General features: G+C 36.8%; 2 protein-coding genes across 4 annotated transcripts in view; both read left to right on the forward strand.

Annotated features, from left to right (window-relative positions):
• slc1a3a (solute carrier family 1 member 3a) overlaps positions 1–6,071 on the forward strand; it is a 68,974-nt gene extending 62,903 nt beyond the window's left edge. Inside the window, exons 8-10 of the mRNA XM_061901785.1 lie at positions 28–222; positions 2,174–2,308; positions 5,036–6,071. Coding sequence (XP_061757769.1) covers positions 28–222; positions 2,174–2,308; positions 5,036–5,240 — 535 coding nt within the window. The 3' untranslated portion in view covers positions 5,241–6,071. The remainder of the gene's footprint in view (positions 1–27; positions 223–2,173; positions 2,309–5,035) is intronic.
• Positions 6,072–11,983: 5,912 nt separating this feature from the next.
• Positions 11,984–26,265, forward strand: part of nipbla (NIPBL cohesin loading factor a) — an 89,607-nt gene continuing 75,325 nt past the window's right edge. For 2 of the 3 annotated variants that reach the window (XM_061901797.1, XM_061901805.1), the window contains exon 1: positions 11,984–12,376. The gene's annotated coding sequence lies outside the window, so the exon portion shown is untranslated. The remainder of the gene's footprint in view (positions 12,377–26,265) is intronic. The other variant, XM_061901816.1, reaches the window with a different exon arrangement.

Raw genomic sequence — 26,265 nt, forward strand, 5'->3', positions numbered from 1 at the left:
TAATTTGTTATCTTTTTTCCATCCCAGTTCTGCCACGTTGCCCATCACCTTCAAATGCCTGGAGGAAAACAACAAAGTGGACAAGCGCGTGACCCGTTTCGTGCTGCCCGTGGGCGCCACAATAAACATGGACGGCACGGCCCTGTATGAAGCGCTGGCAGCCATCTTTATCGCTCAGGTTAACAACTATGACCTCAACTTCGGGCAGATTCTCACCATCAGGTAAGCAGGCAAACACGCACTGTATTTACCCAAATATAGGGCAACACTAAATATTGCATTTTTTCAGACCCGGTATTATATTTTATAGACAAACTCGAAGACAGACAAATTCATAATGAGTAATAAAATTATCTTAGGAATTTTGTCATATATTGTGTATATTGTGTATGTATATATATTGTGTATGTCATATATATATATATATATATATATATATATATATATATATATATATATATATATATATATATATATATATATATATATATATATATATATATATGTGTATGTGTATGTTGAGTTTATACCAAAATGAACACATGGATGATACAGCAGAGGATTGGGAGAATGTCATTTGGTCAGATGAAACCAAAATATAACTTTTTGGTATAAACTTAACTCGTCGTGTTTGGAGGAAGAAGAATACTCAGTTGCATCCCAAGAACACCAAACCTACTGTGAAGCATGGGGGTGGAAACGTCATGCTTTGGGGCTGTTTTTCTGCTAAGGGGAGAGGGATTGATCCGTGTTAAGGAAAGAATGAATGAGGCCATGTATCGGGAGATTTTGAGCCAAAACCTCCTTCCATCAATGAGAGCTTTGAATGATTGACCAAATACTTATTTTCCACCCTAATTTACAAATAAAATCTTTTAAATTCCTACAATGTGAATTCCTGGATTTTTTTTTCACATTCTGTCTCTCACAGTTGAAGTGTACCTATGATGAAAATTACAGACCTATGTCATTATTTTAAGTGGGAGAACTTGCACATTCGGTGGCTGACTAAATACTTTTTTGCCCCACTGTATATGTGTGTATTGCCATACCTGCTGTATGCTAAGTTGAGAGACATTTTCCGAGTGGGTACTTGTTGCATATTTCAAGGGCCCTCATTTATAAAAAGTTGCTGCGCACAAAAACGTTGTGAAATGTGTATACATATTTCCCCCTGTAAGCATTGATATTCAAAGAAAAATATATATCTTTACTTATATTGGTAAAATATTGCCTTTTCAATTTAGTAATTGAAAAGAGGCTACTTTTCCCTCCAAAAAAATAACCTTTTGTTGGGGAGCTATGATGAATGTTCAAAGCATTTTTTCACATAGCAAATTTCGCCTTCTTTTTCAAAGTTGCCTGGTGTGAGTAACAAGAAGAAAAGCTCTGGGTCACATAGGTGAGAACTTTTGTATGAATAAGTCTATGGACCCACACCTAAATGGAAACAAAAAAACCCGAAAGAAAACATTTGCAATTGTAGGTTTCATGACTTTTTAAATAATAAAATAAACGGTTCAAGGAAATAACAATTTTTTTATATTAAATATAATATTTACCCCATATACCACTCAACACTAATATATATTATTTCATTATAGGATTAACTTTATAAATAGTGTTTTGTATTTTATACAATAATGGTAATTATATGCTGATTTTTTTATTCTCATAGAAATTTGCAGATATATAAGTTTATATTTACACAATATTCTACCTACTGTATCTGTATGTAAATATGAAAAAAACAGCCAAAATAAACGGAATGAATGAAATTACTGGCAACATTTTAGCAACAAATGTTTATACTATTGTATGTAAAGTCATTTTTCCATGTCAGTACGATATTTCTCTCATACAAGTAATCAAAATGATTATTGTAATCTAGTGTATGCTTGTTATAGTAGTGTTTTATTACTTTAATTCAATTTTTTTTTAGTCATGTTTAATTTTGTCCTGTTTAAACTTTTCATTTCATACAGCAACAGTGAAATTCCCCCTAATTTTCAATGAAGAGTGTGTACTTTAATCTAATGTACCTTATATTGTTGTGTTTGACGCTATATCCATCCCTGCGTCTGATATGTGCCTCCCTTTGAGTTGAGGACAAATAGTCCAAAAGTCCATTAAAATCTCTCTGTCCGTCTTTTTTTGTGTATCCCCTGTGCAGTATCACAGCCACAGCAGCCAGCATTGGAGCGGCCGGAATCCCTCAGGCAGGACTGGTTACTATGGTGATAGTGCTAACCTCGGTAGGCTTGCCGACTGATGACATCACGCTCATCATTGCAGTGGATTGGTTCCTGTAAGTATTGTCTGTGCCTTGTTTAACTTGACCAAAAAAACCTCCATTTATTAACATTAACAGCAAATAGGGTATTTTTTATATTTATCATTATAAGTACCGCGGTTTTAGTTTGGAATACGTTCCCAAACGTCATACCAAAAGCAATTTTCCCATAAGAAATATTGTGGATCCAACTAATCCGTTCCAGACATCCAATAATTTGAACACAAAACACATTTTCTAGAGAATAACTGTATTTGCATATGCAGAAAACAATGTGAAATGCATATAAATAATGAACTAATAAATAAATGCATATTTAAAATCACTTTTACCTTTATTGAAGACCATTAAACTAAGACTGTGGTAAGCAGAGGGTCAGGTAGAGTCACATGTACCTTTATACTTGACAATATTTTTTTCCAGAATTGAATATTTCTCATCTTCTTTATCAAAGTGCGAGCACTCATCAACACGAAACACACGGACAAGAACTGTATGCTAACACAACATTGGTCAGATCTTCCAGAATTTCGCAGGTCTTTCTCTGATTGTTGTGGCCTGAAATGCCTGAATTTGAGGCAGTTTTTTCTGGAAATTGCGGCAAAGGTTGACTTTTTTTTTTTAAACAATGAATCATCTTGCGATTTTATGAATTTGTTTTAAATGTTTTAAGTGTTTCTTGTAACTTTAACCTCAGAAAGCAACCAACAAAAATTGGGAAACAAATACTGTTCTACTTGTTTTTATACCACACAAACTTTAGATGGCAGTAAAAACATTTGCTCTGTACCATTTTAATTCATAAAAAAATAATAGTAACCAGAGGTGGGTAGAGTAGCCAGAAATTGTACTCAAGTAAGAGTACGGTTACTTTAGAGATGTATTACTCAAGTAAAAGTAAGGAGTAGTCACCCAAATATTTACTTGAGTAAAAGTAAAAAGTATGTTGTGAAAAAACTACTCAAGTACTGAGTAACTGATGAGTAACCTGTTTGTTTAATGATTACGGCAACAAATAATGCACAAAAATATAAAGATGGATGGACATAAAAATAGCAATAAGCAAATTGAGAGCCAGGAATATCTCTTAAGCAACTAAAACAATAATATATATTAAATATTAATACATTAAAATAAAATAAAAATTAAGGCAAATTGAGCCACAATAACTTAACAGCACCAAAGGCTCAGTATGCATTCATTGATTGATTGATTGAAACTTGTATTAGTAGATTGCACAGTTCAGTACATATTCCGTACAATTGACCACTAAATGGTAACACCCCAATAAGTTTTTCAACGTAAATCAATTACTTAATAAATGAGCAAGTCGAGGTGATCTACCTCATATATACATATACATACACACACATATATATATATATATATATATATATATATATGCATTTATATATACAGTATATAACTAATATTTATTTATTTTGCCGTTTTTGTTCACATGTTAAAGGTGTTTTAATGAATATACATGCATGTTTAACATATAGATTGCTATCTTTCATGAAGACAAGAATATAAGTTGGTGTATTACCTGATTCTGATGCCTTGCATTGATTGAAATCAGACAGTAGTGCTGATAACGTCCACGTTTTCAAATGGAGGAGAAAAAAAGTTCCTTCTTTCTGTCCAATACCACATGAAAGCCGTTGGTTTTTGGCATCTTATTTGTCCAGCTTCCATATTAGTTTTTATACACTTTTACACAAGAAATACATTGGCGGCAAACTCCATAGCTTACTAGTTTGTTTGCGCTGGCTTTCGGAGACTCTTATTTTGTTAGCGCTGGCACGATGGAGCGGCACTTTTTTTGTGAAGACAGGAACTGTGCGATCAGTCTTTAGGCTTTTGACGGGAAGTGCGGTTGAAATAATAATGTGTGTCTTTTTTCCTTTACACTTTTGAATTAATTGATTGAAACTTTTATTATTAGATTGCACAGGTCAGTACATATTCCGTACAATTGACCACTAAATGGTAACAGCCCAATAAGTTTTTCAACTTTGTTTGGAACAACATATGTTGTCATCCAATAACGTTATCATGGACGCCCCTGCTTATTTCAGCAAGACAATTGTTACAACAGCGTGGCTTCGTAAAAAAAGAGTGGAAGTACTTTCCTGGCCCGCCTGCAGTCCAGACCTGTCTCCCATCGAAAATGTGTGGCGCATTATGAAGCGTAAAATACGACAGCGGAGACCCCGGACTGTTGAACTACTGAAGCTCTACATAAAACAAGAATGGGAAAGAATTCCACTTTCAAAGCTTCAACAATTAGTTTCCTCAGTTCCCAAACGTTTATTGAGTGTTGTTAAAAGAAAAGTTGATGTAACACAGTGGTGAACATGCCCTTTCCCAACTACTTTGGCACGTGTTACAGCCAGGAAATTCTAAGTTAATTATTATTTGCAAAAAAAAAAAAAAGTTTGAGTTTGAACATCAAATATCTTGTCTTTGTATTGCATTCAATTGAATATGGGTTGAAAAGGGATTGCAAAACATTGTATTCCGTTTATATTTACATTTAACACAATTTCCCAACTCATGTGGAAACGGGGTTTGTAAGTGAAATGTATTAATTTTATTATTATCAGTAACGCTGATGAGTTCCTTGTAAACAACAGTATGAAGAGTGTAACACGCATGACTTTCACAACAACACCTGAGTAGTGTCATTTGAAAGCGCATGCAGAGCTCGTCGCTGACCACATCCTCTGCTCCCCACAGGGACCGATTGCGCACCACCACTAACGTTCTGGGAGACTCCATTGGGGCAGGTATAGTGGAGCACCTGTCCCGCCACGAGCTGAAACAAGACCAAGAGACGGGCAACTCTGTGCTGGAAGAAGCGGACAAGAAGCCCTACCAGCTCATCTGCCAGGAGCACGAGTACGAGAACGAGAGGCCTGTCGACAGCGAGACCAAAATGTAGAAGTTTGGGTAGCAAAGGGCGGAGACTTGTCGATATGAGCCAAGGACAGGACAGCGGAGATATGTGATGACGTTGGTACATGCTGAATCTGTCACATGACAGCTGTTTACTCAAGCTTGTCACGATTCCGTTGTGTTTTTGTTTTCATTTTCCAAAGTTACAAGTCTACCAAATGAGACCATTTGCAAACTACATTTTGACACTCTTCTAAGGTTTGGTACTTTATGTCGAATTACTACCGAGCAGTCTTCCAAATTAGTATCGTTCATGGGAAACAACGAAATATACAATTGATTTTATCCAAGAGGATACAGCAAAAATAGAGACTGTGGAGTGTAACAGCATCCAAAGCTAAGGCTGAACTAACATGAGCATCTCTGTGTTGTCATTTCTAGCCGTGCACCTCCAATTATTACATATCTGGTGGCCGGGTGGGGAATAATACACCGCAATACTCAGCCATACATGCTTTTGCTAATAGAAAAGTGGCAAAAAAAAGGCCTGCTAGTTAATGACATGTGCAAATGTAGCGTACCAAACTGTACGGCATGGCCAAAATGTGGCTTTTTCTTCCTCCATTTAACTGTGATGACTCGTTTCTCTCACTCGAGGCCAGTGTTGTTCGGAGGTCAAAACACTGCAGCACAGTTTTTCTGGCTTTTTAAGATGCATTTTCACTTTTCGCTGAATTTGGTGACGAACCAATGTACTGTTGGATATCTTGCTCATTTTCTTTTGGGAGAACGGAAAGGGCTACTACCTACTTTTAGAAAAAGACTGACCATTTTCCATAAATTAATTGAAAGTATGTTGCATATACAGTATGGCACACATGGCGTCCTTTATTCACTGGCCAAACAAACTGTGGTTTGAACAACAAAAGTTTCCTGCTGCTTGTGCATTCATTGCAAAGAAAAACAGAAACTCAACCAAATTTTAGCGTTTACCAAATATTTTTTGTATGACATTTTATACAGACCTACCACAAAAAGGCAAATTAATAATCTGCAGTTTGGAATGATGCATGCAGTCATCTGCATTCAATTTTCTGAATTAGAGATATTTTCATAATTTAATTATTTTATTGATCTTTAACATGCTGATAAAATTCACTGCCTATTCTCTTTAGTGAGCTGGAAATTTGTATTCTTTTTTTTTAACTTGAACTTATATTGTAAAGCAAATGTAGCCATTCACATAGAAGTTTGTGAATATTGTTTATTCTGAATATAATTGGTGTGAATAGAGACATGTAGATAGACGTGTACATTAATTATAGAATTTTGGAAAAAGGTTACTTGCTGTTGTGTATTCCTATTGAATCCGATTACAAAATTTGATACACTTGAAAAAAATGAACAGCTTTTGTAAAGAACCAAATATGTTTTTCTTTATTTAGGGAATAGTTTGTTTGTTTACAGTTGCTGCTGTCATGGAAACACAAACACATTTGTAGTTGTAGGTTGCATGACTTTTATAAAATAAAGAATTCCCAAAAAATTTTGTTTTTTGAAATGACATACATTTTCCACTTATTTGACACCCCTCAAAATCTCATTATGGAATTAGCCCTATAAAAGGTTTAGTGTTCTATACAATAAAAATAAATATGTGCTGATTTTTCATTAAAGTTACAATAAAAGTATGCAGATACATAAGTTAATATTTGCCAATCTCCTACATATTGTATTGGTATATTTGTATTGAAAATAAATATAATATATAAAAAAAACCTCATTAAACTAAATTAATAAAATCACCTATTAAATGAATACCGAAACCAGTATAGTAATCATGCCTCACATGTTTTTTAAGATACTAGACTTAGACACACTTTATTGATCCACAAAGGAAATTGTTATTTATTATTATTATTATTACTATTCAATACCAAAATAACATGCTTATTTGAGATATTTAATCTTACTTAGATTCAAGTTTTTGCAGTGCGGGACCTTTGTATTGAGAGGCACATGCATTAACCCCTGTCGCACCGTGCTGCCTCTATATATATTAGACTGACCATACGTCCTCTTTTCCCCGGACATGTCCTCTTTTGCAGGGCTGTCCGGGCGGGGTTTCTTAAATGCCTCAAATGTCCAGCATTTTGAGTCAGGGTTGCGTGTGTTTTCAATGCACGTCCAGGGTTAAGAAGGGGTTAAAAACAAAACAAATTGTGAAGGTGCGCAGGCAGCTTCATTCGTGAGGGAGGGGCAGAGTCAGAGAGAGCGAGAGATTGGATTGAATGATTGATTGATTGAAACTTTTATGAATAGATTAGTAGATCAAACAGTAATTACTCAAAACGTAATATTGAATCAAAACCATTGTTGTTATGAATTATTGACCTATCCAAGGTTCCGATTACGTCACATGAAATATTCCACTTTGAAAAATATTTTTGGTGGAAGATTTTGCATATTTTGTGTGTTTGCCATAAAAAAAAATAGTTTTGTTTGACAAAAAAGGGCGGAGAACAAACAAACAAAACAAAAAACTAAAACATTTTGAAATGAGGAATATATCTGAAGTCGATGTAGATTCCAAAGATTTAAGCGTTTAATGTAAAATGTATGTATGCCCTGGCACACCATTATCATTTTTCATGACCCAAGCAAAACACTTTTTACATTTTTATACTGAAATAAATGAACCTACAACTTATTAAATAAAAACATAGAAAAAACTACCAGCAGCGGTAAAGTTTACATCGATGAAATAAAGGCGAAAATCAATGAATGTTTATAACTGAATACATTTACATAAGTATACAAATTTGTCTTTTTTTAATTATTTCTTTGAATGAATTAACGTTTATGACAACCTTTTCCAAAACACAATATAGAATGTGAGATATAACAGGACAATGCATACATTCATCATTTGTTTTCAAAACGCTTACAAAAAAGTGGGACCCCAAAAATTTTCTCTGGGACCCAATTTTTATGACTTGATGGGGGTATATGGGACCCCATTTAGAAAATTCCTAGCGCCAACACTGGTGTCAACAGAGGAGAAAAAACGCTTTATTTAAATAAATAAATTTATAAAGCAAGTTCAAGTATTATTGGCAAATTTTCACCTAATCTCGGCTTTGGCACGCATACATGTGTCCTCTTTTTGGGATTTCAGGATATGAACAGCCTCATACAGGGATATCCAAACTGTTTCCACTGAGGGCCGCACACGGAAAAATGTGAACATGCGGGGGCCGTTTTGATATTTTTCATTTTCAAATCATAACAATATATATGGATTTTTATTTTTTTTTTACCTTTAGGGCTCCCGGAGACCATAAAGGGTCTACGTCATTACCATGTTAAAAATAAGTCAAAATAATATTTTTATTTTTTATGTAATGCTTACGCTAAATCTCTATCAACTTCAGGTTGATATAAAGTTTAAAAAAAAAGCCTTTTCAGTCAAAGACAACTTTGTCTTTTTTTTGTAATAAAACTGAAATATGCAGTATTTCCCCCTTTGCCCAAAACATTCAGAAAACAATGTTTGATCTGAAGTAATTAGAGCCTTAAAAAGATCAATAATGCAAGATACCATTTACTTAAACGTATTATTATTTCTGAGTAACCACAGTGAAAATATAAATAAAATCCCACCAAATATCTTTGGGGTCCAAAAGGTCCGCCACTCATAAATTGATACATTTTTATTATTATTGGTTTTACTTTCAACACTTAAGTTATGAGATCAACTTCAGATATATTGGTCAATTTTAAGTTTGAACTATTATTTTGTTTGTTTTATGCTCTTTTGTTAAAGAAAACATTTTTATGTGGCAACCACGCAATATATGCGATAGTTTCCACAGTACAACATTAAGTGAATATTTGGAACCTTGAATAAGTCAATAATTCATCGGAAGATTTTTTTTTTTTTTTTAACCTTTTTTTGAAGCAATGGAAATAAAATCAAAATAAACGAAGACGAAAGAAAAACAAACAGCCTGCATGGCAGCTTTATGTCAACATTGCAACTTTTTCCTCGTTAGATTTCACTTCATTCCACTTTTTTTTTTTCTTTTTGCAATAGCATTTCCAGAATGTGTGGCGGGCCGCTAAACAATTAGCTGCGGGCCGCAAATGGCCCCCAGGCCACACTTTGGACACCCCTGGCCTGATATATATGTACTTGTTGAAGATATACAGCAGGGGTCACCAACGCAGTGCCCGCGGGCACCAGGTCGCCTGTAAAGACCAGATGAGTCGCCCGCTGGCCTGTTATAAAAATAGCTCAAATAGGAGCACTTACCAGTGAGCTGCCTCTGTTTTTTAAATTTTATTTATTTACTAGCAAGCTGGTCTCGCTTTGCTCAACATTTTTAATTCTAAGAGAGACAAAACTCAATTAAATCCAATAAAATATTTTAAAGACTTGGTCTTCACTTGTTTAAATAAATGCATTTATTTTTTTTACTTTGCTTCTTAGAACTTTCAAAAAGACAATTTTAGAGAAAAAATACAACCTTGAAAAGGATTTTAGGATTTTTAAACACATAAACCTTTTTACCATTTAAATTCCTTCCTCTTCTTTCCTGACAATTTAAATCAATGTTCAAGTATTGTTTTTTTATTGTAAAGAATAATAAATACATTTTAATTTAATTCTTCAATTAAGCTTCTGTTTTTTTGATGAAGAATATTTGTGAAATATTTCTTCAAACTTATTATGATTAAAATAAATAAAAGAAAATCTGGCAAATTTAGAAACTGTAGAATCAAATTTAAATCTTATTTCAAAGTCATTGGAATTTCTTTTAAAATTTTTGTTCTGGAAAATGTAGAAAAAATTACGATTTGTCTTTGTTAGAAATATAGCTTGGTCCAATTTGTTATATGTTCTAACAGAGTGCTGGTTGGATTTTAACCTATTTAAAACATGTCATCAAAATTCTAAAATTAATCTTAATCAGGAAAAATTACTAATGATGTTCCATAAATTCTTTTTTTAATTTTTCAAAAAGTTTCGAATTAGGTAGTTTTTGTCTTCATTTTTTTCGGTTTAATTTTGAATTTTAAAGAGTCGAAATTGAAGATAAACTATGTTTCAAAATTTAATTGTAATTTTTTTTGTGATTTTCCTCTTTTAAACTGTTAAATTAAGTGTTTTTTTCATCATGTATTCTCTACAAAAAAACCTTCCGTAAAAGGAAAAAAATGTACGACGGAATTACAGACAGAAATACCCATTTTTTTTATACAAATAGATTTATTTATTAAAGGTAAATTGAGCAAATTGGCTATTTCTGGCAATTTATTTAACTGTGTATCAAACTGGTAGCCCTTCGCATTAATCAGTACCCAAAAAGTAGCTCTTGGTTTCAAAAAGGTTGGTGACCCCTGATATACAGTATATAAAAAAAAAAGTATGACTTATTTTCAACGTGTCAAGGGAATAACAAAATGGCGCCTGTATGCAAATATCGTAATATATATCGTATATCGCGATATGGCCTAAAAATATCGAGATATTAAAAAAAGGCCATATCGCCCAGCCCTAGGTCAGTCTAATATATATATATATAGGCAGCACGGTGGAACAGGGGTTAATGCATGTGCCTCTCAATACAAAGGTCCCGCACTGCAAAAACTTGAATCTAAGTAAGATTAAATATCATGTTAAGCATGATATGTTGGCATTGAATAATAATAATAATAATAATAATAATAATAATCTATCCATCCATCCATCCATTTTCTTCCGCTTATCCAAGCTTGGGTCGTGGGGGCAGCAGCCTAAGCAGGGAAGCCCAGACTTCCCTCTCCCCAGCCACATCATCTAGCTCCTCCTGGGGGATAAATAACAATTTCCCTTGTGGATCAATAAAGTCTGTCTAAGTCTAGTAACTTAAAAAACAACATGTGAGGCATGATTACTATACTGGTTTCAGTATTCATTTAATAGGTGATTTTATTAATTTAGTTTAATGACGTTCTTTTATATGTATTTCAAATACAAATATACCAATACAATATGTAGGAGATTTGTAAATATTAACTAATGTACCTGCATATTTTTACTATAAAACTTTAATGAAAACTCAGCACATTTTTATTTTTATTGTATAGAACACCAAACCTTTTATAGGGCTAATTCCATAATGAGATTTTGAGGGGCGTCAAATAAGTGGTAAATGTATGTCATTTCAAAAAACACTTTTTTTTTGGAATTCTTTATTTTATAAAAGTCATGCAACCTACAACTACAAATGTGTTTGTGTTTCCATGACAGCAGCAACTGTAAACAAACAAACTATTCCATTAATAAAGAAAAACATATTTGGTTCTTTACAAAAGCTGTTCATTTTTTTTAAGTGTATCAAATTTTGTAATCGGATTTAAATTAAATCTATTTGGTTCCCTTCCTCCCACCTCCAAAGACATGCACCTGGGGATAGGTTGATTGGCAACACTAAATTGGCCCTAGTGTGTGAATGTGAGTGTGAATGTTGTCTATCTGTGTTGGCTCTGCGATGAGGTGGCGACTTGTCCAGGGTGTGCACCGCCTTCCACTCGATTGTAGCTTAGATAGGCGCCAGCGCCCCCCGCCACCCCAAAAGGGAATAAGCGGTAGGAAATGGATGGATGGAATGTTTAACATTTTGACGGAAATAAAGAGTACGTGAACAAACCTTGCCTTATAGCGCTATCTAGCGGCGAGCAGGGGCCGCCGCCGCCGCCGCCTGCCATTTTTGTTTGGCGCCGATGGAGGGAGTCACTCGTGAGATCTTTGGTCAGTCAGACGGCAGCACTTCCGGTCGGCATTTTGTTCTGCGAGAGGAGAGCCTCTCGCTGATCGCAACACATCGTCATATTCCTTGTTTACGCTCGGAAATTCGGCCGCGCTCGCCGCTCATGTCGGCGCGGACGGACTGAGACACCGACGAACGGACGGTTCGGCGAATGTACGCGGAGGTATTCAGTCGTGGGTGACGGAAGAAGACGCGACTCAGCCCCGACCCGGATTATTGTTGATAGCCAGCAGGCTAGCTAGCTCGGCTGCTAGCTGGCAAGCCAATCGAGTTCCTTCTGGAGGAGCCGCGAGAGAAGAAAGGGGGAGCTAGAGGCACGGAATCCAGCTTAAAAACATTCCCCTCCCTTCGGGTGCGACGTTTGAAGGTAAACTTGCACTCACCTGCTGCAAAAAACAAACAAACGCCATTATAAACAACAAGGCTATAATTTACCTTGCTGCGAGACCACCTACGGCGTCATTAACAGATGCTAGCCGAGCTAGCGATGTGTGTTTTTGCTCTTCCTCAGCCAGGCGCTCGGCCTCAACTTACATGTCATTTGTGGAGCTCGGGGGTCGGGGCCGTCCGCCTCGGAGCTGGAATGTGCACCATTGCTTTGCCCCGCTCCGACAACACGTCCCCCGCCCCCCGTCGCCGCCGCCGCCGCCGTCTCCACTCGCTCGAGCAGCGTTAGCCGCCGTTTACCCAGCGCTAACCTGCCACATTTGTGCCGTCCTCTCCTTTCCTTTTGGACGCCAACTTCACAACACTTGCAGCTAGTTAGCGCTACTATAAACATTTGGGTTTATAGTGTCCACATAAAAAGGAGACACTGCATACACATTCCACAGTAAATCTCCATATAAAGTGGTAGCGCTCCGTGTTAGCATTCACGTAGCATTAGCATTATCCGTCAACAGACAACAACTCCGTAGAAGTTTGGTATAGCACAGTGTTTTTCAACCTTTTTCTAACCGAGGCTCATTTTGCGTTAAAAAAAAATGCAGAGGCACACCACCAGCAGAAATCATTAAAGAACTAAACTCAGTTGACAGGAAAAAAATCGTTTTTGCAATTATTGGAAATGACTTTAAACCAGGGGTCTCAAACTCAATTTACCTGGGGGCCACTGGATGCAGAGTCTGGGTGAGGCTGGGCCTCAAGAAATTATTTCTTAAAAAAATCTAGTTGTATAATGACGTTTTAAATTGTATCCCTTATGCACCGTCCCTTTTTCTGTGCAAATAAGTAAATATATTAGTATTTAGCCGACGCACGTAGAATAATGTTAATTCCGCAATGTGTGTCGTGTCGTTCCGCTTTTCCTCCCTACAGCATCACGGCGGTCAGCGGATAATAGCCGGGAAATTACCGGGATAGCGAGCGCAAAAAAGTGACGGCTCCCGGAGTGTTATCCGGCGTCATATAAAAATATATGTAGTGTTCATCGTGTGAGGCAATTCAAATTACACAATAAAAAAACAACATAACGATTTGAATTGGTCCAGGTTCTCGGGGACTGTTATTACTGACGGACAGGTGTCGAGGTGTGACTGCAGCCAGGCACGTAAGAAAACCCTCGTCTCGATGGCAACTTATCTGTCGCTTTCACTCATTTGCCGCTTTTCCACTAACGCAGGGGTAGGCAACTCAGAATGTTGAAAGATCCATTTTGGACCCAAATAACACAACGCTGTCATGCGCCATTCATATAAAACTTGCGGGCCGCACTAACATTAAACTTTCATATTAAGGTGGGGGCCGCAAAATAACATCTCGCGGGCCGCAATTGACCCCCGGGCCGCATGTCTGAGACCCCTGCTTTAAACCATAATCAAGCATGCATCACTATAGCTCTTGTCTCAAAGTAGGTGTACTGTCACTACCTGTCACATCACGCCGTGACTTATTTTGAGTTGTTCCTGTGTGTGGTGTTTTAAAGGCCTACTAAAATGAGATGTTCTTATTTAAACAGGGATAGCAGGTCCATTCTATGTGTCATACTTGATCATTTCGCAATATTGCCATATTTTTGCTGAAAGGATTTAGAAGAGAACATCGACGATAAAGTTCGCAACTTTTGGTCGCTAATAAAAAAGCCTTGCCTTTACCGGAAGTAGCAGACAATGTCCGCGTGACGTCACTGGTTGTAGAGCTCCTCACATTTTCACATTGTTTACAATCATAGCCGCCAGCAGCGAGAGCGATCCGGACCGAGGAAGCGACAATTTCCCCCTTTATTTGAGCGAGGATGAAAGATTTGTGAATGAGGATAGTGAGAGTGAAGGACTAGAGAAAAAAAAAAAAAGTTACAAAATAAAAAGGGCGATGGCAGTGAGAGCGATTCAGATGTTATTAGACACATTTACTAGGATAATTCTGGAAAATCCATTATCTGCTTATTGTGTTACTAGTGTTTTAGTGTGATTATATGGTACCTGAAAGTCGGGGGGGTGTGGCCACGGGTGTGGTGACCGCCAGTGTCTCTGGTGGGAGGAGGTAATATAGTCTGCAGCTGCAGGAGGATGCAAGCTCCGCTCCTAACTATTGTAAGAGCCAAACCTGCCGGTTGACATGTGGTCGGGAACCATGTTCGCTTGACCGCTCTGATCCATAGTAAAGCTTCACATTCGGGAATTTTAAACAAGGAAACACCGGCTGTGTTTTGTGGCTAAAGGCTAAAAGCTTCCCACCTCCATCTTTCCACTTTGACTTCTCCATTATTAATTGAACAAATTGCAAATGATTCAGCAACACAGATGTCCAAAATACTGTTTAATTATGCGATTAAAGCAGACTACTTATAGCTTGGATCGGGCTGGAAAAAAATGTCCGCTACAACCGATGATGTCAAACGCACGCGTCATCATACCGCAACGTTTTCAACAGGACACCTCGCGGGAAATTTAAAATTGCAATTTAGTAAACTAAAAAGGCCGTATTGGCATGTGTTGCAATGTTAATATTTCATCATTGATATATAAACTATCAGACTGCAAAGTCGGCAGTAGTGGGTATCAGTAGGCCTTTAATAAGTGTACAGTATATTATATATACAGATATATTATGTCTATAACATACATACAATATATACCAATTACCATGTACAATATTACAGTATATGTGGCAGCCCCAGCAAAAAATTGACATTAAAAACAAAGAGAAGTAGTGACATAGAGGGTGTCAGGTAATAGACGGATATTATCTATTGCTGTATGGGGAGTGATTATACAACTGGATGGAGTGCGGAATGAAGGAGATCTTGAAACGCACAGTGCGGGAAGGAAGGTGAAGGAGCCTGTTGGAGTATGAACTCCGCTGTCCCTCAATTGTCTGGTGGAGTGGGTGGGCAGGATTGTCCATGATGGCCAGCAGTTTGTCCAGTGTCCTGTTTTAAGTAACAAAGACTTAATTTAGAGTTATTTGGACACTAGGGGAACATATTCTAAGTAATAAAGACTTAATTTAAAATTATTTGGTTAGGGTTAGAGGGTTAGGGTTATAATAAGGCCATGCCGAATGAGGCATGAATAAGTACTTAAAAACTAGTTAAGAGCCAATATGTTACTAATTTGCATGTTAATAAGCAAGTAATCAATGGTGAATATGTTCCCCATGCTTAAAGTGTTACCATGTTTTTTTTACTGGTGCACAAAATGAACCGTGCATGAACATCACCTTGTTCAAACAACAAAACCAACACGATGCATAAACTCACAACAAATTACACACTTGCAAACCAGTCAGCTGTTGCCGTATCCGCAATACGCCTAACAGGGAGAAGTTTGTATTTACACGAAGTGTTTTGAAGTGAAGTGAATTAGTGAAGTGAATTATATTTATATAGCGATTTTTTTCTAGTGACTCAAAGCATTTTACATAGTGAAACCCAATATCTAAGTTACATTTAAAGTAGTGTGGGTGGCACTGGGAGCAGGTGAGTAAAGTGTCTTGCCCAAGGACACAACGGCAGTGACTAGGATGGCGGAAGCAGGGATCAAACATGGAACCCTCACGTTGCTGACACGGCCACTCTACCAACCGAGCTATATCGCCCCTCCTGTCCTCCTTGACCTCCCCTGAACCCCTGAGGTCAACTCACCGAACCCCTAGGGTTTGATCGAACCCAGGTTAAGAACCACTGCTTTAAACCAAAACCAAACATACATCTCTATAGTTCTTGACTCAAAGTAGGTGTACTGTGAGGTGTCACTACCTGTCACATCACGCCGGGACTTATTTTGAGTTTTTTTGCTGTTTTCCTGTGTGTAGTGTTTTAGTTATTGTCTTGTGCTACTATTTTGGTGGCTTTTTCTATTTTATTTATTTTTTTAACTTTTCCTGTTGCAGTTTCATGTCTTCCGTGTGAGCGATATTTCCCGCATCTACTTTGATTTAGCAATCAATAATATTTCTCTTTTTTTATCATTCTTTGTGGGGACATTGTTGATTGTCAGGTCATGTTCGGATGTACATTGTGGATGCAGTCTTTGCTCCACAGTAAGTCTTTGCTGTCGTCCAGCATTCTGTTTTTGTTTACTTTGTAGCCAGTTCAGTTTTAGTTTTGTTCTGCATAGCCTTCCCTAAGCGTCAATGCCTTTTTTCTTAGGGGCACTGACCTTGTGTTTATTTTTGGTTTAATTATTTGACACATTTTTACCTGCCCACTGCCTCCCGCTGTTTCCGACGTCTACAAAGCAACAAGCTACCGACTGTCTCCTACTGATATGGAAGAGTATTACCTGGTTACTCTGCCGAGCTGTAGACGGCCCCGACACTCAACAACAACACATCATTTGCAGACTGTAGTTACTGGTTAGCAGAAAATATTTTAACCCAGATTGGTGAAATTAGATAATCTCCCATAGTACACCAGACCGTATCTCAAGGCGCTCTAGAGTACCGCGGCACAGTGGTTGCAAAACACTGCACTAGTCTGGTGTGCCGTGGGAGATTATGTAATTTCACCTATTTGGGGTAAAACTATTTTTTGCAAACAAGTAATTATATTCAGCAATTAATGAGCCATTCTTCTACCATGAATTGATTTACGTGGACCCCGACTTTAACAAGTTGAAAAACGTATTCGGGTGTTTACATTTAGTGGTCAATTGTACGGAATATGTACTGTACAATCTACTAATAAAAGTTTCAATTAATCAATTATTGCCGTTGTTGAGTGCTGGTGCTGTCCTGAGCTCGGCAGCGTAACAATGTTATACACGTCCATATCAGTACGTGGCAGCCGGTAGTGAATTGCTTTGTAGATGTCGGAATAGGGCTGTGTGATATTGTCTTTTTTTAATACCGCAATATTTTTAGGCCATATTGCGCTGTATGATACACATAACGATATTTTGCCTTGGCCTTGAATGAACACTGGATACATATAATCACAGCAGTATGGGGATTCTATGTGTCTACATTAAAACATTCTTGTTCATACTGCACTAATATACGCTACTTTTAAACTTTCATGCAGAGAAGGAAATCACAACTAAGTCAATTTACTAAAACTCTATTTATTAAAGTTATTAGCAGATGACTTTTCAAATGATGCTACATATTAGCAGTGATGCTACTTTTGGTAGCAACTTTTGTGCCCCAAACATGACAAATTAAAGTTGTCTATTCGACAAAATCCCGCTTGAAGCCGAACCACCGCCAGACGATGGGCCCCGTGCTGTTTTTCTTGGGAATTAATTCTTCCTTCATTTGTTAAGAGATTCACACCTTCTTTCTCTCGCAAAAACCCGCTAGCATCACAGCTAACGTTAGCCACGCCGCTACCTCTACGCTGGGCGAGGGTGTATACGTATGACGTGACAGTAAGTGACGTATGAATGTGCGCCTGCTTGTCTGTGAGGAGACACAAGAAAGAGCGAGGAGAATCTAATGCCCGCAGCTGCGCGAGAACGTCTACTCGAATATTACAATATAGTCAATTTCTATATCGCACAGAGACAAACCCGCGAAATATATCGTATACCGATACATCACCCTCCCCTATGTCGGAACATAGTTTGTCGTGACCCCAATGTGCAGACGACAGTGGGAGGCAGCATGCAGGTGAAAAGGTATCTAATGCTAAAACCAAAAATAAACAAAAGGTGAGTGCCCCTAAGAAAATACATTGAAGCTTAGGGAACGAAACTTAAACTGAACTGGCTACAAAGTAAACAAAAACAGAATGCTGGACGACAGCAAAGACAGCGTGTTTAGCAAAGACGGTCTCCACAAAGTACATCCGAACATGACATGACAATCAACAATGTACCCACAAAGAAGGATAAAAACAACTTAAATAGTCTTGATTGCTAAAACAAAGCAGGTGCCGGGAATAGCGCTCTAAGAAGACATGAAACTGCTACAGGAAAAAAACAACAAAACCGGAAAAGTCACCGAAATAGGAGCACAAGAAAATAACTAAAACACTACACACAGGAAAACGGCAAATAATGTAAAATAAGTCACGGCGTGATGTGACAGGTCGTGACAGTATACCTACTTTGAGTCAAGAGCTATATTGATGCATGGTTGGTTATGGTTCAAAGTCATATCCAACAATTGCGACAAGGACTTTTTGATGTCAACTAGGGCTGGGCGATATTGCCTTTTTATAATACAGTGATATTTTGAGGCCATATTGCGATATACGAGATATTTCTCGGTATTTTGCTATTTCTCGGTATTTTGCTTTAGCCTTGAATGAACACTGGACACATTATCACAGCAGTATGGTGATTCTATGTGTCTATATTAAAACAGTCTTGTTCATACTGCACTAATATATGCTAATTTTAAACTTTCATGCATAGAAGGAAATCACAACTACGTCAATTTACCAAAACTGAATTTATTAAAGTTATTAGCAGATGATTTTTCAAATGATGCTACATATTAGCAGTAATGCTACTTTTGGTAGCAACGCTTGTGCCCCACACATGACAAATTAAAGTTGTCTATTCGACATATTCCCGCTTGAAGCCAAACCACCGCCAGACGATGGACCCCGTGCTGTTTTTCTTGGGAATTAATTCTTCCTTCATTTGTTACGAGATTCGGACCTTCTTTCTCTCGCAACAACCTGCTAGCATCACAGCAAACGTTAGCCACGCCGCTACCTGGGCGAGGGCGTATACGTGTGTGACGTATGTAAGAATGTTGGCCTGCTTGTCTGTGAGAATGAGACACAGGAAAGAGCGAGGAGAGCCTGTAGTGTAATGCCCGCAGCTTAAAACAACTGCGTGAGAACGTATACTTGAATATTACGATATAGTCATTTTCTATATCGCACAGAGACAAACCCGCGATATATCGCCTAGCCTTAATGTCAACTAAGTTTGTTTTTTTAATGATTTCTGATGGTGGTGTGCCTCCGGATTTTTTCAATGAAAAAAATGTGCCTTGGCTCAAAAAAGGTTGAAAAACACTGGTATAGTTGATTAAAATTAATGCTAGTTTGAAATTTCTAATATTACATGTAATGTCACTGGGTATTAATACTAGACTGCTATGCAGTCTAATGAAGTGAAGTTAGCATTATGTGTCGTAAAAAAAATAAGTTCCACGGTAGAAAGTGGAGGATGCAACAGCCACCATCCCCGTGCATCTGTACCTTTGTGCCGCTTCCTGCCTGTCACTTTCCCCAGCTGTCAGCTTTTAAGCACACACGAATTAAAATGGGAGTCCATCCATCCATGCCTGCCCGTGTGTTTTACTACGCTCGTGTGTTGTTTACAACAACTCTAGTCTTATTCACGCTGCTTCCTCGGTGGTGTGCGCTTCTGTCTCCCGACAGACTGAGTCAGAGGACAAGGCTTGGACATGTTTCAATGGCATCAGTGTTTGTGTTGACGTGTAGGAGTAAATGCGTAACACATTCACGCTGATTGTTGCAAACTGCTGCCATCACAAAACTTTTTATTAGATGTTCAGGCAATTTTTGTGCAGGATGTTTACATTCACACCTGTTGTACTATGTTTAAATTTAAACTCAATATACTGAGCTATTAAATGTACCATATGTTACGCGTCCTTGGCTGAAAACTGTATTTCAATATACTAAATTGGTTATACCGATAATTATTATTGTTTTTTTAACCTGACCAAAGGAATATATGGGCCTTGAGAAAAATAACATAAAAATATTTTTTTTTTTTATTTGTAACCTTCCTCTGATTTGATCCCCTCAGCTATGAAGGCAAAAAGGAAAATAAATGTCAACACAACCATGGAAAACACTCAGTCAATGTAAACATTGTAAAATCACAATACACACTCAACAATAACATTTTTAAATGAGCGCAGAAATAAGGAATATGCAGGAAATGCTTAATAATGTCTAACAAGGATCTGAACCAAGGATGTCGTTGTGGCTTGTGCAGCCCTTTGAGAGACTTGTGATTTAGGGCTATATAAATAAACATTGATTGATTGATTGATAAGAAAAGAGTACAAAGTATGAAAATGTAAACAGAGAGAAGTATGAAAGGAACAATTGTTTGCAGGTTTACTGCCAGGAAGTTACGTGGTCTGTGTAACATTTAATTTGGGGTCTGTTATTTTTATTTTGCAGAAAAGAAATGTCAACACAACCTTGGAAAACAATCAATGTAAACAACATAGTAAAATCACAATACACACTCAACAATAACATTTTTAAATGAGTGCAGAAATAAGGAATATGCAATAAATGCTTAATGTCTAACAAAATAGTAGAATGTGTGAAAATGTAAACATAGGGTAATCTGAGAGAAACAATTGTTTGCAGGTTTACTGCCAGGAAGTTATGGGGTCTGGGTAATATTTAATTTGGGGTCGGTTATTTTTATTCCAGTATGAAAATGAATTGATGTTATGCAGTAATTGTTATTTAAAAAATAATTGACCAAAGTATTATTTTAATGTAGTACATTTGTCATATTTTGTTATTTATTTTATTTATTTATTATTTGTTTATTTTTGTTGTTAAATTATTTTTGGAAAAAAAGATAAATGCGGCAAAGAACTACAGTCCGGTTGTAAAATCCCAAAAACTCTCATACTCTCAAGGTGACTTTTTCTGTTTTATAGAAAATGTATTCACTTTCTGTGGTACTCATTTTTACTTTCTCTTCTCACGACATGTAGAAAATCAAAAACTATAATTTTTTTCTACCAATGATAGTTGATACTGTTACGCGATTGGCTGTTAATCGTATCCCTCCCCTTGCTCACTGATCACTTTCTGTTTTGCATGGTTGGAAAACTGCAAGAGCCTTTGTTCATGCAACTAACTATGCTTCATTGTTTACAGTTTCTTCCCTCCAAAAAATACATATGCCGAATGTTTTATAGAACACATTTTTTATTGATATCAATATATGTTGATTGTGTTATATTGTCTGAGCCCTATGAGCTGTTAAAATGTGCCATATTCTATGTGTCCCACAATATATTGTCCATCTAATTTAGAAAAGTTGAAAGGGCTGTTTGCAACTTGCTCACAGTTATAGTTTTCAAAGCAAAAAATATAACAAAAACACTGTTAGTGAGCTTATTTTACCATTAGTTTTAAGCCTGGGTGATATGGCCTAAAAATAAAATCTCATAGTTTTTTACAGAAAATGTGATTGATAATATTTTCAGATTTTTTCCCTACATTTTAAAGAAACCAGTTGATATCCATGACAGAGGTAATTCAAAACAAGTTTTGCTTTTATTTAATAACAAACTAGTAGTTTGAAATGACGCTGCATACACTGCATCTTACTCTTAGCAAAATTCGAATGTGTATGTCATTTTTTGATCAGATATAAATTATACTTTTTATACAATTTTCAAATAACTATACTAAGAACAATACTTCTGCTTGAATGAAATACGTTCTTAAAGAAAATGTAGCATTGGACATTACATCCAAACAAATAATTAACTCCAGCATTGAGATTAATAAAGTTAAAACTTTATTACTTTTTTGTGTGTCTGGTCTTAAAAAAAATACTTCTATAAATATAAATGTTGCATTGCACTTTGCAGGCAAAAAACCATCAAATAAATCAACAAAGATACCAATAATCATTATCTAGGAAAAAAAATCATTCTGATCAATAAAGTGCAAACTTAAAACTTCTATTTTTAATAAAATGTTACTGTAAAAATGTAGTATTGTGCATTGTATGCAGCAAAATCAAACATTAAGATGACTCTATAGTTTTAGTAAGTGGATAAACGTAGGCTTTTCCCAGAAGTATCCTGGGCTCTTTGTTAGTGTGTACTAAAGACAATGTACTCTTCATTGCACATGTAATATAAAACTATATTAATGATTAAATGCGTTGTAATTCCACAGTAGTTTTTCAGCAGCAAACACGTGTACAAACTTTGCGGTTTGGTTATGCAGAGTAACTGCTTTTGTGATGGCTCTGTGCATTGTTCTCCTTTTACCATCATACTGTACATAGTACCTTGTGTTAATGATTTTGCCACAGTACGCTGCTTCTTAAGTGGAGGTGTGTTGCGGTCTCGTTTTTTGGGGGGTAGCGAGTGGTGTATATATTTTCAAGTATTTGTATTTATATAATATAGGGGTGTAACGGTACGTGTATTTGTATTGAACCGTGTTGGTACGGGGGTTTCGGCTCGGCACGCGGGCGTACCGAACGAGTTTGAAAGTCTTCACAAGCTGCTCTGCTTTTTGCCTCTGTCCGGGCAGTGAGCACCCAGCATTGTCCCGCCCACACAACCATCTGATTGGTTACATACAAAGCCAATCAGCAATGCGTATTTAGAGCGATGTAACAGCCAATCAGCAGGGCGTATTCAGAACGCATGGAGTCACTGCTTCAGTCGAGCAGATATGAGTTTAGCAGGGGAGCAGCGGACATCGTACGATCCCCAAATTATAAAAAACACTTCCAAGTCAACTACTTTCTAAACATCACTATGAGCCCGTTGACTTTCTAGAAACTTAAACTGCAGCTCTGCTCACTCGCAGTTCTGGCTTGTGGTGAAGGCTAGTTAGCTTTTAGCGTAACGTTAGCTCATTTTGCTGTGTGTGTGTGTGTGTGTGTGTGTGTGTGTGTGTGTGTGTGTGTGTGTGTGTGTGTGTGTGTGTGTGTGTGTGTGTGTGTGTGTGTGTGTGTGTGTGTGTGTGTGTGTGTGGGTGGGTGCGTGGGTGCGTGCGTGCGTGCGTGCGTGCGTGCGTGCGTGCGTGCGTGCGTGCGTGCGTGCGTTAGTGGCAGCAAAGCCCTGTCTGTCTGTTATTTAATTGAACTCCATGGTCTTCGGGGATGAATAGTCTCTCCTGTTGCTTTTGTACTATTTTTTCAGCTATAGTTCTATTAATCATTAGTAATGTAGCAGCCTAGTTTTGAATGGCAGGGTCCATGCTATCACATGTTGATACAAATATAACATTTACATAATAAAAGTCAACTACAGGCTTCCCAAATGCTGTAATAAATTAAGCCTGAGGAGTTGACTTGAAACTGTTCACTGTTGCACTTGTTATATGTAGAAGAAAGATTTTGTCATTTTATTTAATCCAAGCAACAACTTGAGGCAGTTTAATGTGGATTAACGTGGGCAGAATTATTATAGTGTACCCAATGTTAAAAGGATAAAGCCATCGTTTACAAATTTGGTGAATAAAAAAACTAAAAATGTATATTTTGTTTTCTTACTGTACCGAAAATGAACCGAACCGTGACCTCTGAACCGTGACCTCTAAACCGAGGTATGTACCGAACCGAAATGTTTGTGTACCGTTACACCCCTTATATATATATATGTAGGTGTGGGAAAAAATCACAAGACTACTTATATATATATATATATATATATATATATATATATATATGTATATATATTAGGGCTGCGAATCTTTGGGTGTCCCACGATTCTATTCAATATCAATTCTTGGGGTCGCGATTAGATTATATAACGATTTTTTCGATTCAACGCGATTCTCGATTCAAAAACGATATTTTTCCGATTCAAAACGATTTTGTATTCATTTAATACATAGGATTTCAGCAGGTTCTACCCCAGTCTGCTGACATGCTAGCAGTGTAGTAGATTTTTTTTTTAAAAGCTTTTATAAGTGTAAAGGACAATGTTTTATCAACTGATTGCAATAATGTAAATTTGTTTTAACTATTAAACGAACCAAAAATACGACTTATTTTATCTTTGTGAAAACATTGGACACAGTGTGTTGTCAAGCTTATGAGTTGCGATGCAAGTGTAAGCCACTGTGACACTATTGTTCTTCTTTTTTTTAATATATATGCCTAATGATAATGTCAATGAAGGATTTATGCTGAAATTATAACTAATATTGATACTGTTGTTGATAATACAGTATTTCCTTGAATTGCCGCCGGGGCGCTAATTAATTTAAAACCTCTTCTCACTCCTGCGCTTAACAAAGGCATGCAGTAAAAGTAACCACGCGCTAATTATTTTAAAACTTCTTCTCACTCCGGCACTTACCAACGGTATGCAGTAAAAATTTGAGTGTGATGTAAACTTGGACCTTAAATCCTACTGAATAGCTCTTAATCTTCTTCCCTTTATGCGATTTCAAATTACCGGTATTGAAATCAGCCTCCTGCATTTTGAAAATGATGACAGTGAAGTGTCACTCGTGACATCACGAGTCTGACCAGGCGGTAATACTAAGCATGCTCTAATTATTTTGGGAAGCGAGTTTGACCCGGCAGTAATTCAAGGCAGGCGCATATTATATGCCCTGCGGCAATTCAAGGAAATACGGTATTCATTTTTGTTTCACTACTTTTGGTTTGTTCCGTGTCGTGTTTGTGTCTCCTTTCAATTGCTCTGTTTATTGCAGTTCTGAGTGTTGCTGGGTCAGGTTTGGTTTTGGAATTTGATTGTATTGTTATGGTATTGCTGTGTATTGTTTTGTTGGATTGATTAAAAAAAACAAAAAAAAAACGATTTTCTTAAAAATGAAAATTTATTCTGAATCGCACAACGTGAGATTCGCGATTCGTATTCGAATCTATTTTTTTCCCCACACCCCTAATATATATACAATGGGGCAAAAAAGTATTTAGTCAGCCACCGATTCTGCAAGTTCTCCCACTTAAAATGATGACAGAGGTCTGTAATTTTCATCATAGGTACACTTTAACTGTGAGAGACAGAATGTGAAAAAAAATCCAGGAAATCAAATGGTAGGAATTTTAAAGAATTTATTTGTAAATTATGGTGGAAAATAAGTATTTGGTCAACCATTCAAAGCTCTCACTGATGGAAGGAGGTTTTGGCTCAAAATCTCACGATACATGGCCCCGTTCATTCTTTCCTTAACACGGATCACTCGTCCTGTCCCCTTAGTAGAAAAACAGCCCCAAAGCATGATGTTTCCACCCCCATGCTTTACAGTAGGTATGGTGTTCTTGGGATGCAACTCAGTATTCCTCCAAACACGACGAGTTGAGTTTATACCAAAAAGTTCTATTTTGACATTCTCCCAATCCTCTGCTGTATCATCCATGTATCCATTTTGGTATAAACTCAACTCGTCGTGTTTGGAGGAAGAAGAATACTGAGTTGCATCCTAAGAATACCATACCTACTGTGAAGCATGGGGGTGGAAACATCATGCTTTGGGCGCTGTTTTTCTGCTTAGGGGACAGGACGATTGATCCGTGTTAAGGAAAGAATGAATGGGGCCATGTATCGTGAGATTTTGAGCCAAATCCTCCTTCCATCAGTGACAGCTTTGAGGTTTCCACCATAATTTACAATTAATTCTTTAAAATTCCTACAATGTGAATTCCTGGATTTTTTTTTTCACATTCTGTCTCTCAGAGTTGAAGTGTACCTATGATGAAAATTACAGACCTCTGTCATCATGTTAAGTGGGAGAACTTGCACAATCGGGAGCTGACTAAATACCTTTTTGCCCCACTGTATGTATATATTTATATATATATATATATATATATATATATATATATATATAAAATCTCCTGATGATTGAGGGAACCCCTCATGAAACAGATCTGTAGAGATGAAGTAGTCTTGTGATTTTTTCCCACACCTACATATATATATATATGTATATATATATGTATACATATATATATATATATATTTATATATATATATATATATATATATGTATACACATATATATATATATATTTATATATATGTATATATATATATATGTGTATATATATGTATATGTATATATATATATGTATATATATATATATATGTGTGTATATATATAAGTATATATATCTATATATATAT

This window comes from Nerophis ophidion, linkage group LG01 (genome assembly GCF_033978795.1).
Source record: "Nerophis ophidion isolate RoL-2023_Sa linkage group LG01, RoL_Noph_v1.0, whole genome shotgun sequence".
Lineage (NCBI taxonomy): Eukaryota > Metazoa > Chordata > Actinopteri > Syngnathiformes > Syngnathidae > Nerophis > Nerophis ophidion.